The 22,445-nt window shown below is 43.4% G+C and overlaps 1 protein-coding gene across 1 annotated transcript in view; it reads left to right on the forward strand.

Annotated features, from left to right (window-relative positions):
- Pde11a (phosphodiesterase 11A) overlaps positions 1–22,445 on the forward strand; it is a 254,575-nt gene that overhangs the window by 111,738 nt on the left and 120,392 nt on the right. The window contains exons 6-7 of the mRNA XM_050119857.1: positions 10,624–10,756; positions 21,253–21,328. Of these exons, the coding sequence (XP_049975814.1) occupies positions 10,624–10,756; positions 21,253–21,328 (209 nt within the window). The remainder of the gene's footprint in view (positions 1–10,623; positions 10,757–21,252; positions 21,329–22,445) is intronic.

The following is a 22,445-nucleotide window of genomic DNA, read 5'->3' on the forward strand; positions in this document are numbered from 1 at the left end:
CAAAGTCAATGAGGAGATGATCTTTCGCTACTCAAATAGCAACAAAACGACCCACTACCACATGCCAAGTCATGCACTTGAAGACAGAAGAAAGTGGCCAATTTCTCACCATAAACAAAAGAATTTCAAAGTAGCGAGAGCCTGGTGTGAACAAATCCATGTATTTTGCAGGGCTGCTATTAAAATGTGGAAAAACAATTTCTCAAAAAAAAAAATCTAATTGGAAGCTGCTTCCTTTCCAGTGGCAAGTAATTGAATTGAGGAGAGAAAAGGGAGCTTTGAATCTCATTAGAGAGGAAATGCTGAGACAGCCTTGCTGTCTGTTGACATGCTTGTCAGTGACAAGAGCGCTAAAACAACACGGGTCCCCAAATGAAGCGTTCCATCGTGATGGCATGAACGATGTCAGGCAGTCAAACTTGCCAACGTGCTTCATTTTCCACAGTGGAGTCACCCCGAGTGTGCCAGGCAGAATTTGTCCTCTTTGGCACCTTACCCCTTGTCATCATACCTCTACGGTGGATGGCAAGGGTGAGGAGGCTTTGCGGATGGAATAGAGGATACGTTAAAGTGAGGAGGTTACGCTGGGCTCTCTAGATGAGCCACGAAGAGCAATGTTTTCAGCCAGGTTGGGACAGAAAAGAAACCAGAGAGAAAGCAGAAGGAGAAGTCAAGGATTTAAAATGTGAACTGAAGGACCAGGAGCTGGCATGGACATTGAAATGTGGAACAGGTACTTGGGACACTGAGGGAGCTGGAGGCCAGCATGGCCTTTGATACGCTGATGGGTTCCCAAGATGGTCATATGGCCCTTCTGCCAGAGGTAAAGGAAACGACTCCTTTTGGCAGGGGGGAACAGGCTGCACAAATTCCTGAGGATGATTGGCTTTTCTCTAGTAGCCTCAAATCTTCCTACAGTGCAGGCTGAGCTCATTTCTGGATATTTCGGCTGCCTGAGACCTAGCATTCAGGAAAGCATGCAGCCTTGGCAACATCTTGATCGTGGCCTTCTCTAAGAACCCAGACAGTGAGTTCAACTGAGGTGGGAATACATACATCTTAGCCTGAGACAATTTAGGGTTTCCTCCAGTTTTAATGTTGGAATTATAGCTCTGCTACTCTTTCCTCTGAAAGAAAAATAAAGATTGTTTGCCACACGACTTCTTGAGCTCCATTTCTCAGGTCAGAATATTAAAACCAGTGTTTCAATGTTTAGGGAAGTAGCTGAAATTCTTTGTAGCAACTTAGTTTTGCCAACAAATGACTCCTTCTAACAACTATTTTAATCCATCTTATTAATTATCTCCCTAACTCTCTCTTTTGGGCCTCCAGATTCCATGGCTCAGATTCGGTCATTTTTACAGGGAAGTTGTCTTCCAGGATGTGTCTCTGATGACTCAAAGCTTCATGACAACCTTGCTAGTTCCTCCAAAGGTCTTTGTAAAGACATTGGATATCTGGGTAACCATCCTTTGTTCTTGTCCAGCATGGATGGCAGAACCAAGAAAAAGCTTGCAGCAGACGTAACCCTAAGAAAACTAAAAGGGATGGGCGAGGGTTTTGATTATCCCTAAGTATACTGTGATTACAGACTGTAATCATATTGCACTTTATAACCAAAACATCACTGGCCCACAGGGGATAGTTGTTAGCACCCAGTCAGATTATGGCTATGATCTGGGCCTGGAGGAGGAGACCACCAACTCTACAAGGCCAAGGTGACTCACCCAGTTGGACATTATTACGCCAAAGTATGCTTCAGGGAGGCAGAAATAGCTTTTGAGAATGTCACTAAATGTCTGTACTGTGAACTGTGATGGGACCAATGCCTTTGGGTACGCCTCAGAATATGACTTTCAGACTTTGAAAAATGTGGTCCCCAACAACAAAAATCTATCTAATTATCAGCTGGCTATTAAACTAACTGAAGAGAAATTCTAGCTGCTGTACGATGGAGACACTTTTCAAAATTAGTTTAGGGGAGTCACTTGACAACAAATAGCACCAAGAATAATAGCAACAGATAGAAACAACAACATCTTGACATAGGATAAAGGAGATGCTATTGCTTTCAAAGTTTCCACACTATTTAATATTTTAGTTTTTAATCAGAAACCTTAAAGCATACAAAGAAACAAGGAAAGATTAGCACGGATCTAGACAAAGTGGCTTTTGATTGAAACTGTCCCACTCAAGAGAACAGTTGGAATTTGGGTGGGAAATTATAAATATGTCCAAAATATTAAGGGAACCACAAAGAAAGAACTAAAGGAAAATGTGAGAACACTGTCTCTCAACAAGATCAGTGACAAGATATAGTATAGACAGTAGCATCAAAACAAATACAAGTTCTAAAATTGTGAAATTATTAAACTGAAAAGTTCTCCAAATGGGGCTTAAGAGCATGTGTGAGAAGGCCTACAGTCTACAGGAAGAAAGATAAGTCTGCAGAAAATGTGTAGTTTAGGGGATAGAAAGAAAAAAGAAAGAAGCAGAGTCTCAGAGACATCTAAACACTATCGATCATAAAAACACGCAGTCCTACAAGGAGGATTCGCAGAAAAAGAAGTGAGAAACGGCTGAATTGCTTTTCTCATTGCTGTGACCTAAAATGTGACATAAAATCTGAACGGGTTTATTTTGCCTTACACTTTAAGGAGGGGCGTAGTCAGTCATGGAGGGTTAAATGTGGCGACAGGATCAGGAGCCAGCTGGTCACATTGTGTCAGCAGTCAGAAACTAGAGAGAGGCCAAGAAGCTATGGCTTTCAAAGTCTCAAGTCTTCCCTCCTGCAGTGAAACTCCACCCCATGAAGGTTCCACAACCTTCCAAAACAGCGCCACCCACTGGGGGGCCAAATGCTGAAACACGAGAGCCTACGGAAGAAATCTCTCATTCAAAAAATAATGTCCTAACCCTGGGCCCAGTGGAACAAAGGCTATCTCACAATGCAAAATGGATTAATTCTAAATTCAGAAGTTCCCATAGTGTTTCACAGTCCCAACACTGTTTAAAAGTTCAAAGTTTCTCCTGAGACTCAGGTTAATCTCGTCATTCTTGGCTCTTATAAAACTTAGGAAATGGAAAGGACTTCTGTTAGTGTGTGATTTCCTTCACACAACCTGGGGCATACTGTTGTGGATTACTTAATACAATAAGGGCTCTTGAACCTCAAAATACCAACAGTTAATGTTGCTCATTGATGGACAGGGCTCTAGATGGGTTGGGATGTGTGTGTGTGTGTGTGTGTTTCTCATTTTTACCTCCTCCAGGTATCTAGGATGGGTTAACTCAGCAAGTCATCTTCACAGACTAATCCCAGAGGCTCTGAGGCTCCTTGTTTGCAAGGCCGCTTGCTTCCTTTGCCAGCAAACTATTCTCAGCCTCCCAGGTATCCTCTGCGTCTTTCCCTAAAATGACCCTACTGTTCAGATGCTCCGGAGCTGTGGTTTGTCCACCGAGACCCCTAGTTTCCAATCTAGGCACAGCATTCTGGAAACCAGCTCTTCCGTGTATGTGTTCTTCCAGAGTAGTCTACTTGTGTTAGTACACTCCAAGGTACTGATGGTGTATGTGTCTGTGGCTCATTTTAATGTTAATTACAAGAAATAAAATAGAGGAGATGAAACATTTACAATGAAGTATATCTTCCAAATTCATCTTGAGAAACTCAAGGAAAGTCCATTTGTCAAGCACCTAACCCTCACATCTTCAGTATATAAAATGAAAACATACAATTGTGCTGTTAATTTTCACGGCTTTGAACATGAAGACTCAAATGAAAAATAAATTCACTGCCCCTTTTTATGGCAGATGGGGGTTTCTTGTTCTAGTAAAAAACTGTCACAGGGAAAAATAAAAGCTCTAAAAAATAGTCTTTGAGAAAGATACATTTAAAAAAAGCAATGAACTCAAACACAGAAAACTACGTAGATGCTGGATTGATTCTACCCTGTAAACAATTGCAGCAACTTGGAAGCCCTAATAGCTGATGCATTTAGCTCTTACTTTTGTAGGCCTCTCATTTAATATACAGGCCTTTCATTAAATTTACTCCAACTAATAATTTAACTCGTTGAGTCCATTTCTCCTTCCTTGCTCTCTCTAGGTAGTCCTTTAACTGGTAATGCTTGTCTTTGATGGAGAGAGGTGGCCACCACAGAGGGAGGTTCCTGCAGGGTGATGGGGTGGGCTACTCATCAGGCTATAATTTTCACTGCGCAACATCGCCGGCAATTTTGCTACCTAGCGCATTTTCTCTTCTGTACCTCATCACCAAAGCTCACAGTGATGCTGAACTTCTCCCACACCCCAGGACTTAAACTGAACAAATTAGCACAATCTCACCAGATGCACTGGTTAGGGTTAGTGTTGCTGTGTTGAAACTCCAGGATCAAAAGCAAGTTAGGATGAAAAGGGTTTATTTGGCATCACTATTCATGATCAGAGGAAGTCAGGCAGGAGCTCAACCAGGACAGGAACCTGGAGACAGGCACTGATGCAGAGAGCATAAGGGGTGTTGATTACTGGCTTGTTCCTCATAACTTGCTCAACCTGCTTTCTTACAGAACCCAGGACCACCTGCCCAGGGGTGGCACCACCTACCATGGGCTGGGCCCTGCCCCATCAATCACTAATTGAGAAAATGCCCTACAAGCTTGTCTACAGTCTGATCCGATGGAAGCATTTTTCTCCAATTTCTCATCCTTTCAGATGACTCTAGCGTGTGTCAAGTTAACATAAAAATGGGTCAGGACACCAAGAGTTTTTAATAGAAGAGAAATCTTTGTGGTATATAAGACATGTCACTTATCAAGAGATGTCTTTGCCTGCACTCCTTGCATGGGGCATTTTCTTGACCTCAAAGCGACCCCATGAGATGGTTTTCTTCCTTGAATAGTGCAGTAACCCATTCATCCATGGTCTCGTAGCTAGGAAGTAGTTGCCAAAATTAAAACAAGAGCAATGAGGACAGAATTGTTTGGCTATGAAATCAACAAGATTTTGCTGCATGTTGCTGAAAGACACTACACACCCACACCTATCCCGCTTGCCATGTGTTGCCTGTCTAAGCATCACAAGACCTTACCCTACAGTGACATCAGCTTCTGGGATGATAAGCTCCATCATTTTAGTTACCTAACTTTAGGAAATGAAGTATAGGAAATGCCGTCATTAGTTCCATGTCTTAATTTCTGATAACACAGGCTCTTTAAAGAAGGGGAAATAGAAAGTTTATTGAAATGTCTTCACATCAAACCCCAAAAGCAAGCTCATTAACAGGTCAAAATAAACTTCAGGAGCTTCTGGGAGTTAAATCATCTTCCACTACCATCACAAGACCAGCGCTAATGGGCTGATCCTGCTTGCTAATTGCCTGATCTTTTCCTTTCCTGACTAAAAGGTTTGCTTGATAACCTTTAAAGACACACGGAACCAGTAGAGATTAAAGTCCCTGTCCTGAGGGTTTGAGACCCTCCTGCTGGGGTCCTAGCTTTCAGCCCCTCTGGTATTGACTTAGTTCCTTAATCTCCTAATTAAAAGACAATTTCAAATAATGTTGCATAGCTGGTGCTCTCAGGAAGGGGGGAGGGGTGACAGGCTTTCCTGAGAAGAAGCAAGCAATGGAGCTGCAGTCTGTGAGCCACAGTTCAAACTGACATCTAGTCAGCAAAGGGAAATATCAAACGCGACCAAGTATATCATCTGTAGTTCAAAACTAGATGTTTGTTTGAAAGCGTAGAAGAAGAAATTACCTGTCCCAAATACCACCCTATCCCTCTGACTGATAATCAAGCTGCAAAAAAGATCCACGGATAATCATCTTTTGGCAGTGAGAAACTAGATGGCTGAAACGTCTCCGCCCACATCGTTGATCAAGGTTTAGTTAAGAGTCACAGTCTTCATTAGTGATTACCAGGCCAGGAGAACGAACAAATCTTGACAAACCTGATATGCTGTAGAACAGTGGTGAAAACGTGTCTAGAAAGGACGCAAGGTAGCTATATATGTGAATATATGTATATATAAAATCTCCAGTACACACAAGGAACTCAAGACTCATGGGCATGGTGCTATAGATATGGCAGGTATTTAATACAAGGTTTTAATACAAGGTTCACGCATAGAACCACACGGCATACTGTTTGGATTCGTCCATTGTAGCCTTATTCGTTACTTGTAACCTAAGTGTTAACTCGGTTATTTCCTGTATCAAAAGAGAAAAAACAAACAATAAAAGAAAACAAAAGCCCCACAGATTTCAAGGCATTCCTTGTGGTATGGCTTCATCTGAATTTTTAAACATTCCTTCTTATGAATGAATCTTTTAAAGATTAACTGGGGTCAACACCCCTTTTTCCCACCTTCCCTAATATTTTGTACTCCCTTCCCTAGAGCATCTACCACAGGCCGTCACTATTGTCTCAGTGTTGCCTGAAGCACGGGCCATGTTAGCTTCTGTCCACACCCCTCTCTGTAGGTAGGCCTAGAGTTGGACTGGTACCCGTATGTAGGCAGTGTCTTCTAAGATTCTTCCTTGTGGCTGTAGAATATCTGGCATAAACATCTTAAAAGAAAGGTTTATGTAAGCTTATGTTTTACGAGATGTTGGTCCGGGGTGGTCAGCACCTTTGTTTCTGAGCCAGTGGAGAGGTCGAACAGTGTGAGGGCCGGAACGTGTGCTGGAGGCTGCACACCTCATAGTGGACAGGCGGCAGAGAACCTGTGAGATAGGGCTAACATAAAACACAGCTCCAAAGCTCAGACCTCAGTGACCTACTTCTTCAAGCTAGGCCCCCATCACCTTCTCTTAGGACCTCCTAATAATACCATTATATTATAAATCTATCAATGGATGAATCTATCATTCGGTCTTCAGGATCCAGTTACTTCCTTGAAGCCCATAGGCCAACAAACAAGGCCCCAACACATGAACCTGTGGAGGAACACTGCATATTCTAAACAACAGATGGGTTTCCATGGAACCACTGCTTAGGCCAGCAAAAGAGGAGCACACCCTTCGTATGTACTTCTTGCAAGATTCGGTCCTCTCTATTACCTAACTCTTAAATGCAGGACCAGCCAATAGTCATTCTTGAAGAAACAAGATCCTGAGAATTTCTAGTGAAAATATATAAACAAACTCTGATATTGAGAACAGTCATATCAGCACAGGCAGAGACTACTGGTTGTTAGTTTATACATTTATTTTTTCTTCTGATGGATGTTGTTTAGAGAAGTAACTCTGGAGATACTCGTAAGTCTATTTTCACAGTTTTCTCGTTTGAAACCCTCCATAGTCATCATGGTTGAGCCTGCAGAGGTCTCTTTGAAGTTAGTTTGGGTGTCACATTGGGAAGCAAGATGCCAGTGGGGACAGGAGACTCCAAACTGTGGGCCTTTACATGAGACTCGCTTAAATAACTACATCTCCTTCCATTCTTGATGTCCGTAAAGCAAGAAGAATCAAATTTAGCTTGGTAGTTTGGCATGAACCCTGAGTTTAGAGAGGTCAATTTTATACAGTTAAACTCTCGTAGTTGGATTTCATCTTTTAAGGTTGTTTCACTGAAGATCAAACATCAATTATATTTATTTCACCTTCCCAGGGTTGCTTCTCTTTATGGTGCTTTTATTTCTTTTTCTCTAAGATGCTTTAACTATTCCCACTGTAGGAGGAAAATAGCATTATGATTTGAATGCAAGAGGCCCAAAAATGTATTGTTTATATAAACAAACTTTGGAAACATCAAGATGCTTCCCAAACATCTATATGAGGATGTGACCCCAGTTTTAGTGCCCTCCAGTATAGACAGGGGTCTGGGGGAGTCTGAAAGGGCTATTTCCTTAGATGTGTGACAGTGTGGACCAAATTATTATAGCCTTAAGGTCCAGGAGCCAAAATGTTTTTCAGTGATCCCCCCATGAAATCCTGCGTTCACATCCTGAAAATTCCTCTGCGATTATTCTCCAAACAGCCTTATACACCAACACGTAAACTGAGGGGATGTTCATTAGCATTCTGTTTCCTAGGTAACCTGGTGAATGGCTGTGGTCACATCCACACATCTGCCTATGCCTGTCTGTCAGGTCTTTCTATCTTCCTGCTCTGTCACATAGGCCGAATTAGAATCTTTTTCAGGCATCCTCCAAACTACAAAGAAGGGAGCAGAACATTAGCATATCCTGACCCTTGTTAGGGAGGTGACCGCCTCCTGTGTAGCAGGTGCCAACTATGGCCTGGAAGTCTGGCCGCCATTCACTGTGGAAATATGGGCCTACAGGTCTCTCTAAAATGAATGTTCAGACTCAAGAAAGCTGATTAATTCAACGTTGGATGTTCCGTTAAACTCACAAAACACTGAATAAATGGCTTTCCCTCAATGACAATTTCTCTACACACAAGCCCTTTTCTGAGAAATTCCAGCTATTTCATGTCTCTAAAAATAATTCATCTCTGTGTCCACTTGGCAGTCCTGAGAACTGACTGAGCCTCTAGCCCTGTTGTCCCATAAGCAATCTGGCCATGCTTCTGGAACACCTAGTATCTTTCTCATCTTCTCGAGTCTCCAAACCAACCCTTGCTATATGAATAGGATTAGGTATTCAGGAGCGAAATGTACACAGGCTACAAACCCTTGACATGGGCCTGACACTTGGATCCACCAGGGTCTCTTCTCATCTTCGGTCTCTCTAGGCTAGCGCTTCTTATTCACCACCTCTAAATCAAGGTTCCTAGGATCACTGCTCAAGCGGCCTTTTCTTTCCCATACTCGCAAACATTTCTCTATCGCCTACAGCTAAGGTCCTAGAAACTCTACCCAAGTCTCAATTCTTGGACCCGGGCCTTCTTTCTAGTCTTATTCCTCAGCCTCTGGTCACCCATTTTTCTGTGTTTTTCTTTAACTCCTGGTGTTTCCTCCTCCCACCTCCAATCTCTCCTGTGGACTTACGCCCATCTTGAAAGACACTCTGAAGTGGCTAATGTTCGTTCCTTGTCCCCGCTGTTTCTTGTCTTGGGTTCCTCCCTGACTGTTCCGCTCTGGTCTTTCTAAGGTCCCACTTCAGCCCTTTCCCTCCCCCCACGGTCTACAGCAAAACAATAGGCCAGAACTTCCAACACTTCTAAAATTAGACCGTATGGAACTGGGGGGATGGCTTGGTTGGTAAAATGCCTGCCGTGGCAAACATGAGCACTGAGTTCACACCCCCAGCTCACATGCTGAAATGGGGCCTGGCAGAGCCCATCCGCAAGTGAAGCACTGGGAGACAGAGTTAGGTGGATCTCTCGAGATCGCTGGCTAGCCAGCTTAACTGTATCAGTGAGAGATTCTCAGAAAAATGAAATGGAGAGTGATCAGTTAAGACACCTGGCATCAGCCTCTGGCACACACACACGCATGCACACACACATGCATACACATATATACACAAAATAAATGTATTGTAAAATACAGTATATAGACAATATAGAATGTATTGGCAAGTCAGTGCCTCTCTAAAAGAGCATCAAGAATTCAGTCCATTTATATAAATTTAGAAATTGTTTTGTTAGCCTAGATCCATGTATCAGGTACATTTTACCATGTTTTCCCTCTATGTTGCTTTCATTAAAGTACAACATAAAGCCTCATTTGCCATAGATGTAAAGTAGCAAAGAGAAAACAGAACACAGGCTTTGTTTTTGGAATTAGAAAGACATCTTTTCTTTGAAGTTCTTTTATTTACGTACTACTCAATAGCTAACCTAAGCCTCTTATTAAAATTTCCATTTGCACCCAGAGAGCCACAGAGAACAAGCTTGTGTGCTATTCAGCCTTTATAGGCATCAAGAGATGAGTAAAGTCGTAAATATATCCTGGGTTTGCCAGTCACAGAGCGTCTGTCCCTACAGATGTGATGTAGAGATGATGGTAGATAATCTACCCCTCCTGCTCATTCATGCGTCTAGTGGTCTCCATGACAACGCCTGCCCTTCCCAGCTCGCCACGAACTCCAAACGGGTACATACAGTGTAATATTAACAACTATGCACAAATGTGTACTAACGGCGTAATAGCAATGACTGTCTACAGTCTGAATATTTTCTTACACAAAGTGCAGCTTAGACTAGACACACAGCTGGGGCTGTGCAAGCGCCGGAACACAGTCGAGTGACAGATCACCAGCTTAGCCGGCATAAGGCCTTGTGCTCCATCCTCACACGGAAAACGTGCAACATTTATTTCCCAGTTTCCCCTGTTCTTGGTAGCAAAACATCTGGGATGTTCAGCTGAGGAACCCAGTGGAAGGTGTACGAAGCCGTGTGCTGGTTCCCTATTATCAGTCTTGGTCTTATCTGATTGTGTGCATTCGACTTGTCAACCTTGAGGCTTGAACACAGCCTAGAGCTACTCTCTGGCCTGTGGAGGATCTGCGTTTCTCTCCACGGTCTGATCACCTTCCATTCTAGTGGGGAAAGAGTTTAAAGGGGGCTCCTGATAATCCTCTCCCTGTCATTCTGACCATTTATTCTTCGGTAATGAGGGCAGGAAATGTTGCTATTAATGTCGTCTGGCAGAGTTTACTTTCCAACAAACTTAGTTTCTCTTCTTTCCTATTGCTGACTCGGTGCTCCGACAGTTTCAAAGAAAGCATGGAGAAGTCGTCTTACTCCGACTGGCTGATAAACAACAGCATTGCCGAGCTGGTTGCTTCGACAGGCCTTCCTGTGAATGTCAGCGACGCGTACCAGGACCCGCGCTTTGATGCTGAGGTAAGAGGAGTCCTCTGTTGGAGGCCTGTTGTCACAGGGCTGATGCTTTTTCTGGTTGAGGTGGGGAAGAAATGTCACGCAGAGCCGCAGTAACCAAGACAACAGACACTTCTGCAGGCCTGTGTTCTGGTTTCCAGTGTTGCTGTCCTGTATGGCATCGTTACACACATTAGAAATCTACCAACTCAGTTTTGTATTTCTATCTCTCTGAACTTCAAACTGACTAATGTATTCACCTGTGGCTTTTCCCCTCAACATCATATGGCGAATGCTGACAAGAATGAGCATTGCATTGGAAAAGTGAGCCGTGTTTTGTCTATCCAGTAGGTTTCTCATAGACCTTTGAGTTCAGTGTTTTGCTGATAAATCAGTAATATTGAATAATAATTAAAAAAAAAGAAATATAAACGATGGCATGACTGTTCCTAGGAATGGAGGAGGAGAAGATTCATTGTAGAGATGAAGGAGAACACAAAAAGGGGTGGAGACAGAAACACCTGGAGCATCCAGAGTGAGCATGGCCAGACTGAGCCAAGCCATGTGAGGAGGGAGGGGAAGAGAGAGTGAAGAGGAGCTACTGACAAACAGGGGGCAGGCTGGGCCAAGAGAGCAAAAGGGGTAAAAAAGGACTGGCCAAAATGGCTGGATTATACAAGGAAAAACAAAGGGGGGGGGCGGAATCCAGCCCCTGGGCTGGCTGGAGAGTTCAGGGTAGGGGGTCGGGTATGCCAGCCAGGAGAACTGTGTGTCAGGTAGAGACTGAGGGATGTTTGGAGAACCTAACAGAGAACCCGACAGCCAGTGTTAGCTCTGATATGTTCACAAGCACCTCAGCTAGTCGTTTGTCCGGGGTTTGAGACATATCTGCGTGACTTTTCTTTTAAATTAAAAAAAGTTTTCAGATTTACTTGTTTAATGTATATGAGTGTTTTGCTTGTGTGTGTGAGAGAAAGAGATGGGGAGACCCTTGTACAGACCTGGAACCTGAGGAGGTCAGAAGAAGACATAGGATACCCTGGAACTAGTTTTATTGATTCTTTCAGTAAAAAATAATTCACCCCATCAAACTTTGCCTGGCTTATCAAGCTTAAGGGCCAGCCAGCGCTCTCATTTACGGTTGTCCCTACTGTATGGTGACTTCTGAGAGGTTCTCAGAAACTCAGTCCAAGCAGACGCAGGAAGAGGATGGTCCTTCTTTTCAAATCTCAGTTTTGTAACTGTTGTTTTTCCTTCTGATGGAAGTAGCTACAAAGGGCCGCTTTGAGGTGAGGCAGTCCTCACTCCGGGTGCTGTAGGTACCTGCTGATAGGGTTGTGGGGCAAGTCCGCTCAGCCATCTCCTGCTGGGCATTCTCTTGGTAATCTTCTTAAATAGTTAATGGAGGTTCCTCCTCGAGGAGAACTAGCAGGTGAGCTGTAGTGATTATCTGCCATCTGTATGACCAGAGTCTCTCACCAGTGCTGCGTGTTGGTCCTAAAAGCACATGGGTGCTTAAGGCCAAATTTATTGGAAGCCGTGCCAGAATGCTATATTAAGTCGTTATGAAGCTGAAAAATGAGCTTTGAATTTGCCACTTGCGGTGATCCTATAGTTTTTCCCCCTCTGTTTCAAGGACTCTATGATCCTTGAAAACGCCTGAAAAAAATGTTAATATGCGTGACTTTATTTACTTATAGTAGTACAAAAACACTTGTGTTGGTCGGTTTTTGGGGTAGGCTTCGTATTTTATCAGCCATTGTGTATCTTCTCTTAAGGGAAGTGGTGCCTACATTTGTTGCTAAAGATGTTGACAGGGATGCTGTTATGGGTAGCCCACTGGGGATGAACCCCTCAGACACAGCTTATAGACAATTGAAAGTCTTTATTCCAGCTGACTGGGATTACACTCAATTATTTGGGGACTTAGATGCAACCTCGAATGTCCAGAGCACAGGACTTTTGAGGGCAGAAAAACCCTGACACTTTGCTCAGCAGCTACAGAGAGGATTCACAGAAGTAAGTAAGCAAGCAGTTTAACAGAAGCCAAGATAAATGGTTAGCTGAAGGGTTTTCCACACCAACAGGCAGTTTAGCAGAAGCTAAGATACATTAGCTATGACACCCTGACCTAGGATAGAGTTGAGTAGTTTTCCATGGGCTTCTCCATCAAGGAGATCAAATTCTAGTTGAACTTGACATGACCTCATCAAGAATATAAGATTGAGGAAGCGTCTTACCCTGTCACAATCAATTTTCTGCTGCTGTATAAAGAATCACCTTGGCTCGGTAACTAAGAACTCCCACTTCCCATAATTCAGCTCCTGGTGACCTGGGAACGGCACCTCTGGGCTCTCCTCTGTTCAGGGTCTCCCCAGGCTGAAGTCAAGGTGCTAGCCAGATGGCATTGGCATTAGCATGCTGACCAGATTGTTGGCAGAATGGAGTTCCTTGCCTGTTGAGTAAATCTCTCCCTTCACCTACTGGTGGTGGTCAGGGATGTCCACGGGCTCTGAGGGGTGGCCCTCCAGTCTTGAAGGTGGCCCTCTCAGCTCAATCCCCAAAGGAAGTACTCACTCCAAACAGCTGAAACAGAAGCTAAGATGATGTCAAGAAAAACGTCACACAACCTCAAGATGATTGTCCCATTGGTTTTGCTAAGGAAGCAACTGTCATATTCATGGACCTCTCCTCGTTCAAGGGGAAAGAGATAGACAGGATCTTCACAGAGCTGGGAAGGAGGTGGTATCAGGCAAGTATTTTAAAGACTACACAAAATGAATCTATACAAAACTCCCCTGCCCCATAAAGCAACTTATTTGCCCTGGCAAGAAAAAAATATCCATAAGAAATAAATGCAAGACACGAAGAAGTTCTTATAGAATTATATTTGCAAGAGTATCTTGAGATATATACATTGTTCTCTAATAAACACCTCAGATGCAGCATGTACAAAGCTTTCAATCTTCTTCCCCCATACCGGTGTCTCTCTGTCTTTCCTAAGGTAATTCAGTTCTTCCTAATGCTTACATGAGGGATTTCACAGGCACGAAGCTGCCTTTCACTCCTGCTGGACAACTGGTTCAGAAGAGGGCTGCCTGGTCCCTTCTCACCACTTAGCTGTCGCTCATTCAGAATGGCAGTCCAAGCTACCATCATCTCCAGGCGATTTCATAACCCTGGCCTCCTGCTCTGACTCGGCTTCCGTCTGCCCTCTAAACTCTGTACTTTATCCTCCTCAAGATAGCCAGCTACATTTACATTGGAATTCACATCACAGCTTTTCACAGGCTCCTTAGTTTTAAGAGGAAAAGCCAAATGCTGTTATTTCAGAGGTCTGTAGTTCCCTGCATGATCTGGTGCACCACTGTCCACCCCGAGTCCTTACAAATGTGGCTCGAAATACACTGGTCGCCTTGTTCTCACACATCCACTTGCCACTCACACATCCACCTTAGGCCTTTGTGCTGGTCTCTCCTCAGACGGCAGTTCTTCTGATATTCCTTGCCCTTCTTACCTTGTTAGATTTTCCAAATAATCTTAGCCTTTTCTAATATATAATTTGCTTTTGCTCTTTCTCTCTTTATTATGCTAACTTTCCCTGGGGAGACATGAGCAGCTATCTATTTACCCCATATAGAACACCAATAGCAGACCAAAGGTATGATTCTAACCACAGTATTTTAGCCTCACGTTTGTTTGGCGTCATGCTTCTGAATTCAACTCTTGAGATGGGCTTCCCTCTAGAACATCATCTATGATGCTTTTTGCCCTTCTTTTCACACTAGATTTTTTTTAAAGGTTTATTTATTTATTAAGCATACAATGTACTGCTGGCAAGGAAGGCACCAGGTCTCATTACAGATTGTTGTGAACCACCATGTGGTTGCTGGGAATTGAACTCAGGACCTCTGGAAGAGAAGCCAGTGCTCTTACCCTCTGAGCCATCTCTCCAGCCCCCTCACACTAGATTTTTTTTTTAAAAGACACCGGCACAATACACTAACAGAACAGCAGCCATCATTTAATCTAGGTTCATATTTTTATTGCTTATTTTAGTATTTTCTTCCAACTGAATAGCTACAGGAAGAGTTTCCAGAGCTATCCAGTCTGGAGTTGGTTTTCTGCCTACAGTAAGAATGAGTGATAGACTCATGATTTAAATAGGAAGGGTTCTTTAAGTAATGGGAAGAGCAGAAAATAACTAGAAACAGAGGTGGGCTTCATGCAAGAACTGGCTTGATGGTTTCTGCATTTGTCATAAACCCGGGGGTGGCAGGAAGCCCACCATCACTCAGATGCCCTCTGCCATGACAGACACCCAGTTACAGAGTTAATACAGAAGCTCATGACCCGGATCTGACCCTAAGCCTCCCCCTTCCGTCCCGTGCAATTTTTCTCTGTGAAGTTCTGCTTTTTAAAAGCCTGCTACAGACAACTCGAAAGTCCTTGCCCTTGTCATGTAGCACTTAAAGATAACGGGGGCCCAGTCTCCGAGGTCCTCTGCCTGAGAGCATTAGAGCCCATTTTGGCTGTCAGACCGTTGTGGAGGAGCGCTCCTGAGTGCCAGCCTGGCAGGACAACGCATTCTCTCTTCTCTGGAACGCCCTCTGCCCTGTCAGTTAGGCTTCTAGCGAAAAGGAACCGGCAAAGCTGAAACTGTTAATGGGTGGAGCTCTGTGAATCTGGCTGCGTGCACACGCTTCCGGCTCTCCTCTGCCAGCCACTCATTCCCTCTACAAACTATTTCAGATATTTTCTCAAAAGCAGGATTTGGTCAGGAAGATTGGAGAGTGGACACGAGAATCCTGATAGTAAGGCGTGGGGAGTCTAGGAGGACATGGGTTACTATGACAGCAAGCTAGAAAATGGGTGGGAGTAGAGGGGGTGGTGAAATCAAATATGAGCCCCACAGGTCAAAGAATCAGACAGGTTACCTAGCCCTCCCCTAACACAAAGAATCAGCCAGGCTACCTAGACCTCACTTAACACAAAGAATGGGATTTTTTTTTTTTTTTTGTCTCTGGTTTTGTTTGTTTGCTTAGTTGGTTGAGTTTTTCTTTTGTGTTGTTAACAATTTAAGGAATCATTTGTAGGTGGTACTCTAGAAAATATTAGAATTAATCTGATATGCAGGGTGGAAAAAAATAGATTCTCTCCCTTTTGCAGGGAAGCGAAGTGACTGACTGAGCCCCGGATCTCCCTTCTAGTCTTAGGATGAGAACCAGGTCTCACCAGCACGTGAAGCTGGGAATAATGCTGAACAGGGAAAGGAAACACATGACAGGTTAAGGTATAGCAACACACCGTTACCAGTTCCGATTGCACTTCCGCTGCCTGCCTTAAGAGGGTTGGAAAATATAACAGGTCTGTTTTGAAGGATCCTGGAACTAAACCATCAACCATGTTTAATTGGGTCTGTTGGAAATGTCCCTTGGGGACAGGAGTAGGCAAAGCTTTAAGTGGACAGGTTTTTAATTGGCTGGTACCGGGCACCCTGATAGAGTATATTTATTCAGACTGTAACCTGCTAGGAAAGCTGCTTCATTTCATATAGCCTAATTTCAGGGACTCCAATGGTGCGCATTTTAAAACAGGATAATTAGGCAGGAAGCCTGTAGAACAACAAGGTGGGAATGTTTTCACAGGCATTTCCTTTAGTGTTAATAATATCTGCATTGTAAAAATACTCTACATACGTTAAAACATTCACACGTATTCTCGTAAAACAAATTATAAACAACAAAAACACAAAGACAGAATCAATTGTGGTGTCAAAATCTGAATATGTTTAGTTGGGTTCTCTAGAGCAGTGGTTCTCAACCTTCCTAACGCTGTGACCCTTTTATACAGTTCCTATGTTGTGATGACCCCCAACCAGAAAATTACGTCATTACCACTTCCTCACTGTAATTCTGTTACTGTTATGAATCGTAATGAAATATCTGATGTGCAGGATATCTGATATGCTACCTCCAAACAAGGAGATGAATATATATATAATTTATTATATATATATAATTTATTAAGTGATCTTTAAACAATGCTAGTCAAATTACTCCTGAGATGCTGAGAACCCTTACTCAGTTGTTAGCTCTGGCTGCCTCAGTACTCAGAGCAGTCCCAGAATAGCTGAGTCTCTCTGGGGGGACCTGCAGTTACTCAGTCCTTAAGGCAATAGTCCCAGTCTAGTGCTGGAAGCCCAGAAAATGTCTGGGTAGTCTATGCTCCCTCTTCCACCAGGGAAGCTTGGGAATGCTGATTCTACTGTATGTGAAAGAATCAGCAGCAGCAGGAATAAATCAACTCAGGGGCAAGAGGAAGGCCAAGCCAGCAAAGGGCTAGACAGGCTTCTTTCTGAAATATTGTTTTTTAATCTGGGCTTCTACTGGGAGGTGCTGCCCACAATCAGGACAAATCAAATCAGAACAAACTCTTCAGGTGAGTCTCCCCATTCAGGTGATTCTAATTTGTGGCAAGTTGGCATTGATACCAAGTTTCTATCCTCCATCAACTAACCCAGACTAGTACGACTTCCCATAAACATTATTTTACTACTAACAGCAGAGAGAGAAATGTCTTAATGATCTTAAATCAAAAATGCTCTCTTCATACTCTGGTACCTCCCTCCTTTCTTTGTTGTCTTCTCTTTCATTTTATGAAAATCATGAAAAGTGATAATCACACAAACACACACACACCGCACACACACACACACTGCATGCACACCCATATACACCACATACACACCGCACACACACATATACACGCCGCATGCACACACATTGCACACACACACACACACACACCACGCATGCACACACACCACACATCCATTCACTGATCACTTAGCTGTGGAGAACCTCTTTGTTGAACCACTGTGAGAGAAATGTAAAGACACAACCTTCTCTCTTGTCTCACGGCTCCTCCAGGGTTCAGCAGATTAAAGACTCTAACACAACACAGCTTCCTCTGACCTTCCTCTGCTACACTTGGCTGTTATTCCTGATCCCACCCCTTCATCTCCTCCCCGTGTCTGCCTTTAATTAACCCACGTGTTGAGAAATTGAACTCTTATCCTGCTTGATCACTCGATGCTATTGAACATCGTTGCTCCTGTGGTTTGTTCTATTTTAATTTTTTCTTATGTACAAGTAATTCACAGCCCTTATTTAAAATTTAGGAACTAGATTGGTCACTTTTAAACTGTCAGCGGTAAGCAATTGAGAGGGAATCATTGTGACTATGGCTTTTGAAGGATTTGTCAGTGTATATACGTGTTTGCATACCCACAGATGCATGCACAATTATCACTTAATAGAGGAAATGTTTTCCATGTCCAGATACATTCTGTAGCACGACTTTAATCAGATGCATAACATGCCATTGTTGGATGTGCTATGATTTAGTTAACTGACTGCTGAATATTAATGCCATTTCTGACACAGCATTATGATATATAATTCTGTGGTTCGTACTCTTACATGGAAGTTTTTGTGCATAATTTTGACAGTTACCATAAGACATATGGTATTATACATGGAATCAATAAGTCGGAGGTTACTTACACTTTCTTATGTGCCAGGTACACATTAATAAATCAATTTCCAAGAAGACTGTAGCAATACATTTACGTTTTAGAAGCATCGTAAAGTCTTGGGTTAAGATCATAGGCTCAGGAGTCCTGTCCCGTCCCTGTCCCTTTGAGTCATAGGTGGTGCGTCCTCCCAGTTTCCCTTCCTCAAGTCTTCGTTTTTTATGTTTCTGGACAGCTTCCGACCTGGCGATTTTATCCGCACAATGCTCTTGCGCTCTTTTGTCGTCTCAGTTCCGGGGTCTCATTTCCCAAGTTCCCCATTGTCCACCTTTACCCAAGCCAAACATCTCCATGTCCTCATCCGTATGGATGGGGGAGCTCTTATGCCCAGAATAAAGAAATATTGGTGGTGAAGATAATGCTTTGAAAGCGATGGGTGAACAAATTTCTCTTTCTGGCAAGCAGCCAGAGAAAGGTTTGTTTTTCTCACCCCTGGACTCCCAGAGCTCTTCAGTCTCTCTGAATGTTCCTTTCCAATTGTGCACTCTGGATGTGAGGCACCCCTCAGCTACCTGGGATTTATGGGAGAGACTAGATAAGGGTTTCTGTGGTCCCAGAACAGGGAGACTAGCATACCTGATGTTCTGTACTGGCTCGGACTACCACTGTCTGTCGAGTGCTGTGTGACACCTTCCTTGGCCAAATAAAGTGGGCCCGATTATTCTAGAGCGGCTGGGGCTGCCAACACATAGGTTATACCCAGGAAGCCTCCCTCAGTCTGGCTGCCTCTTCTTCCTGCTTGCTGTTGCTGTCTTCATTCTGATGCTACCCTCAGGGAGAGGGAGAAAGCCATTCTGTTCTTTCGAAAGATAACTTTGATGGATGTGTTTGTTATTGTCTGGCCTCCTGGGAGCCGGGCTCTTCCATTCAAGGCAGTTAATCTTTCTAAGCTTTATCTGATAAGCACAGATGATAACAGTACCTACCTCATTGGTACGGAAAGTGTATAAAATAATTCACGGGGAAGTGCTGAAGGGAGAGCTGGCACACGGTGAGCAGCCAATAAATGTTATCTTCATGGCCATCGTCGGAGATTTGTTTTTAAAGGGTCTAAAGCTATTTTTGATTTCTCTGTGGTCCTTTTGGAGCTTTTTCAAATACTGTGCTCCGAACATTGCCTGCTTGGACACATATCTCATCTTTATTTCTGTCTTTAGTAGACGGAGTTCTTCAAGGATAGCGACTGAGTTCATTTTTATCTCCCCAATACCCGGCAATGCACATGGCAGGCATTAATAACTGTCTGTGGGAAGGTATACTGGATGGATGGTTTATGCTTTTGCTTTTTGTTCTAGTTTGTTTATTTTGCATCTGGAATTCTCTTTTTTTTTCTTTCTTTTTTTTTTNATACACCCTGAAAGGAAGTCTGACATTAATTCCAAGTAGGAACCTGTAGCAGGAAATGAAGCAAAGGCCATGGAGGAAGACGGCTTACTGGCTTGCTCACTTTGCATTATCTTTTTTTTTTTTTTTTTTTTTTTTTGGTTTTTCGAGACAGGGTTTCTCTGTAGCTTTGGTGCCTGTCCTGGAACTAGCTCTGTAGACCAGGCTGACCTCGAACTCCCAGAGATCCGCCTGCCTCTGCCTCCCGAGTGCTGGGATTAAAGGCGTGCGCCACCACCGCCCGGCCTCTTTTTAGTTTTTAAGTAACTTAAACAATATTCAAGATTGTAATATACTTATACCATTTCCCCTTCCCTTTCACCCCTCCTAAACGTCCTATGTATACCCACCATGAAAACTAAGGGGTTTGGCACCAGATGTATGACCCCTCCATGGTATGGTTAAGAGTAAGTTATTACTGTATGTATGAGAGAGAGCACAGCTAGAGGCATCTGGAAGACTCCAAGCAGGGAGAAAAAGCAGTAGACTGAACAAGTATGGCAGACTGAACAGGCCAGGAGAGGAGAGGAGAGAGAGAGAGAGAGAGAGAGAGAGAGAGAGAGAGAGAGACCAGGATAAAGGAAGAGAAAGACAATTTCTGTTTTTAAATTTTTGTTATGGGATTTTACAACATTCATAACAACTTAGCAAGATTCAAACTACGTAGTATTGGGTTGGAGAGACAGCCGGGCAGTGAAGGGCACTGTTATTCAGAGGACCCAAGTTCAGGTCCCCAAAACCACGTCAGGTGCCACACAACTGCCTATAACTCCAGCTCGGGATGTGACACCCACACTCACACACACATTCCCACACCCACACCGAGAGACTTACACATAACTTAAAATAATAAAAAGAAATCTTAAAACATGTAGTATTAAAAGTTACTGTGCACCAGGCAGTAGTGGCAGATGTCTTTAATCCCAGTACTTAGGAGGCAGAGGTGGGTTGTTCTCTGTGAGTTCAAGGCCAGCCTGGTCTACAGAATGAATTCCAGGACAGGCTCCAAAGCTACACAGAGAAACCCTGTCTTCTCAGAAAAAAAAAAAAAAACTAATGTGTTTATAAAACATTTCCTTGTAGGTTCAAACATTCTTACCAATGGGTATGCCCAGTCAAAGATTAAACACTGACTACTGGTCTAATTAAAATGTATTAATTACCCAGAATCCACTGCAGAATACTTGTCTGGTACCACAACTGTGGCCCGTTTCTCTATGGTTGCAGGGACTGGGCAAGTCAGGCCAATTTTCCATTGTTTGGTTTATTCAACAAATTGATTCCATTTGAATTCGATTTTCTTGTGCTGCTCGTTGTGACATAATAAAAAGAGTAAGTAAGTGTGTTTATTAAAAGATTAGGTATAATGGATGCTGTGGCATTCTGTTCTGGAAGGCTAAGGTGAGAAAACGGTGAGTTCAAGGCTAGACTGGGTAGCACCAGATCCTGTCTCAAAAAATGTTATGGTGCTGTGATTAGAAATAACTTTTCCACGGGTAGTTAATAGTTAATGACAACTAGCTTCTTTTTTCTACCCTAGGCCGACCAGATATCTGGTTTTCACATAAGATCTGTTCTCTGTGTCCCTATCTGGAACAGCAACCACCAAATAATTGGTAAGACATTACCCATGTGATTCTTTGTGGGGCAACCTTTCTTTAAAACGGAAACCAGGCCCGTATAGTTTTATGTGTCCCCCGTTATGCGTGTGTATGTGTGTGTGAGTGTGTGTGTGTGTGTGTGTGAGAGAGAGAGAGTGCATGTGTGTGTGTGTGCGAGAGAGAGAGAGAGAGAGAGAGAGAGAGAGTGTGCGTGTGTGTGTGTGTGTGTGTGCACGCGCACACACACACACGTTGCCTCTGACCTCTGGCTAGCCTGGGGCTCATAACAACCATCCCTCCTCTGGCTCCCCAGAACGTACCAAGCTCTGTCTCCATACTCTTCTACAATTTCATAAGCACAGACTACTAACGAATGGGCATCCATTAGAATAGGAACAACTATCTACTGAGCTCAAAGCTCTAGTAAATTCCAAAGCTGGAAAGGCTCTCAGAGCCTACCTTCTGAACTTTGTTACATGGCAGACACTGAAGAAAAGAGACGGAATTGGGGAGAGAGAGAGAGAGAGAGAGAGAGAGAGAGAGAGAGAAAGAGAGGGAGGAGAGGAGAGACTGAACCAGCCACAAACTTAGAGTTAATAAGAGATCAAGATTAAACTTGAGGAGTCCTAACTTTCCGAGCATGTCTATGTCCATGTCTGAGCTTTCACACGTAGTGTGGGTGCAGAGGTGTTGGACACATCTGGACACATAACTTTGCTGGCACGTCTCTAAAGAGACACTTTCCCCCACAGTAAGGAAACCAGGCAAAAGCAGCTTCCGACATCTTTCTCCCTCCCTGTACCTAGGAAAAGAGTTGGGACCTGGCACAACGGCACATAGCTGAAACCAGCACTTTGGTGAGAGAGGCAGGAAGAGACCAAAGTCATCCTCAACCACCCAGTGAGTTCAAGGCCATCCTGGGACTATAGGAGACCCTGCCTCAAAAATAAATAAATAAAAACTAAACCCAAACCAACAAAACTAAACAACTCAATCAGAAAAATACCAGAGGCAATACAGACATGCAGGCAAACAAACAGTTTATGATTAAGCTTAAGCAATCATGAAGGAGAGAGATTTACTTAAAACTATGAAAATACAATGAAAATGTGATTTTTTTCTCCTAGGAGAC

The sequence above is a fragment of the Alexandromys fortis genome, unplaced genomic scaffold (assembly GCF_014885135.2).
Source record: "Alexandromys fortis isolate MF-2015 unplaced genomic scaffold, M_Fortis_MF-2015_v1.1 scaffold_8_1_9099942, whole genome shotgun sequence".
Classification (NCBI taxonomy): Eukaryota; Metazoa; Chordata; class Mammalia; order Rodentia; family Cricetidae; genus Alexandromys; species Alexandromys fortis.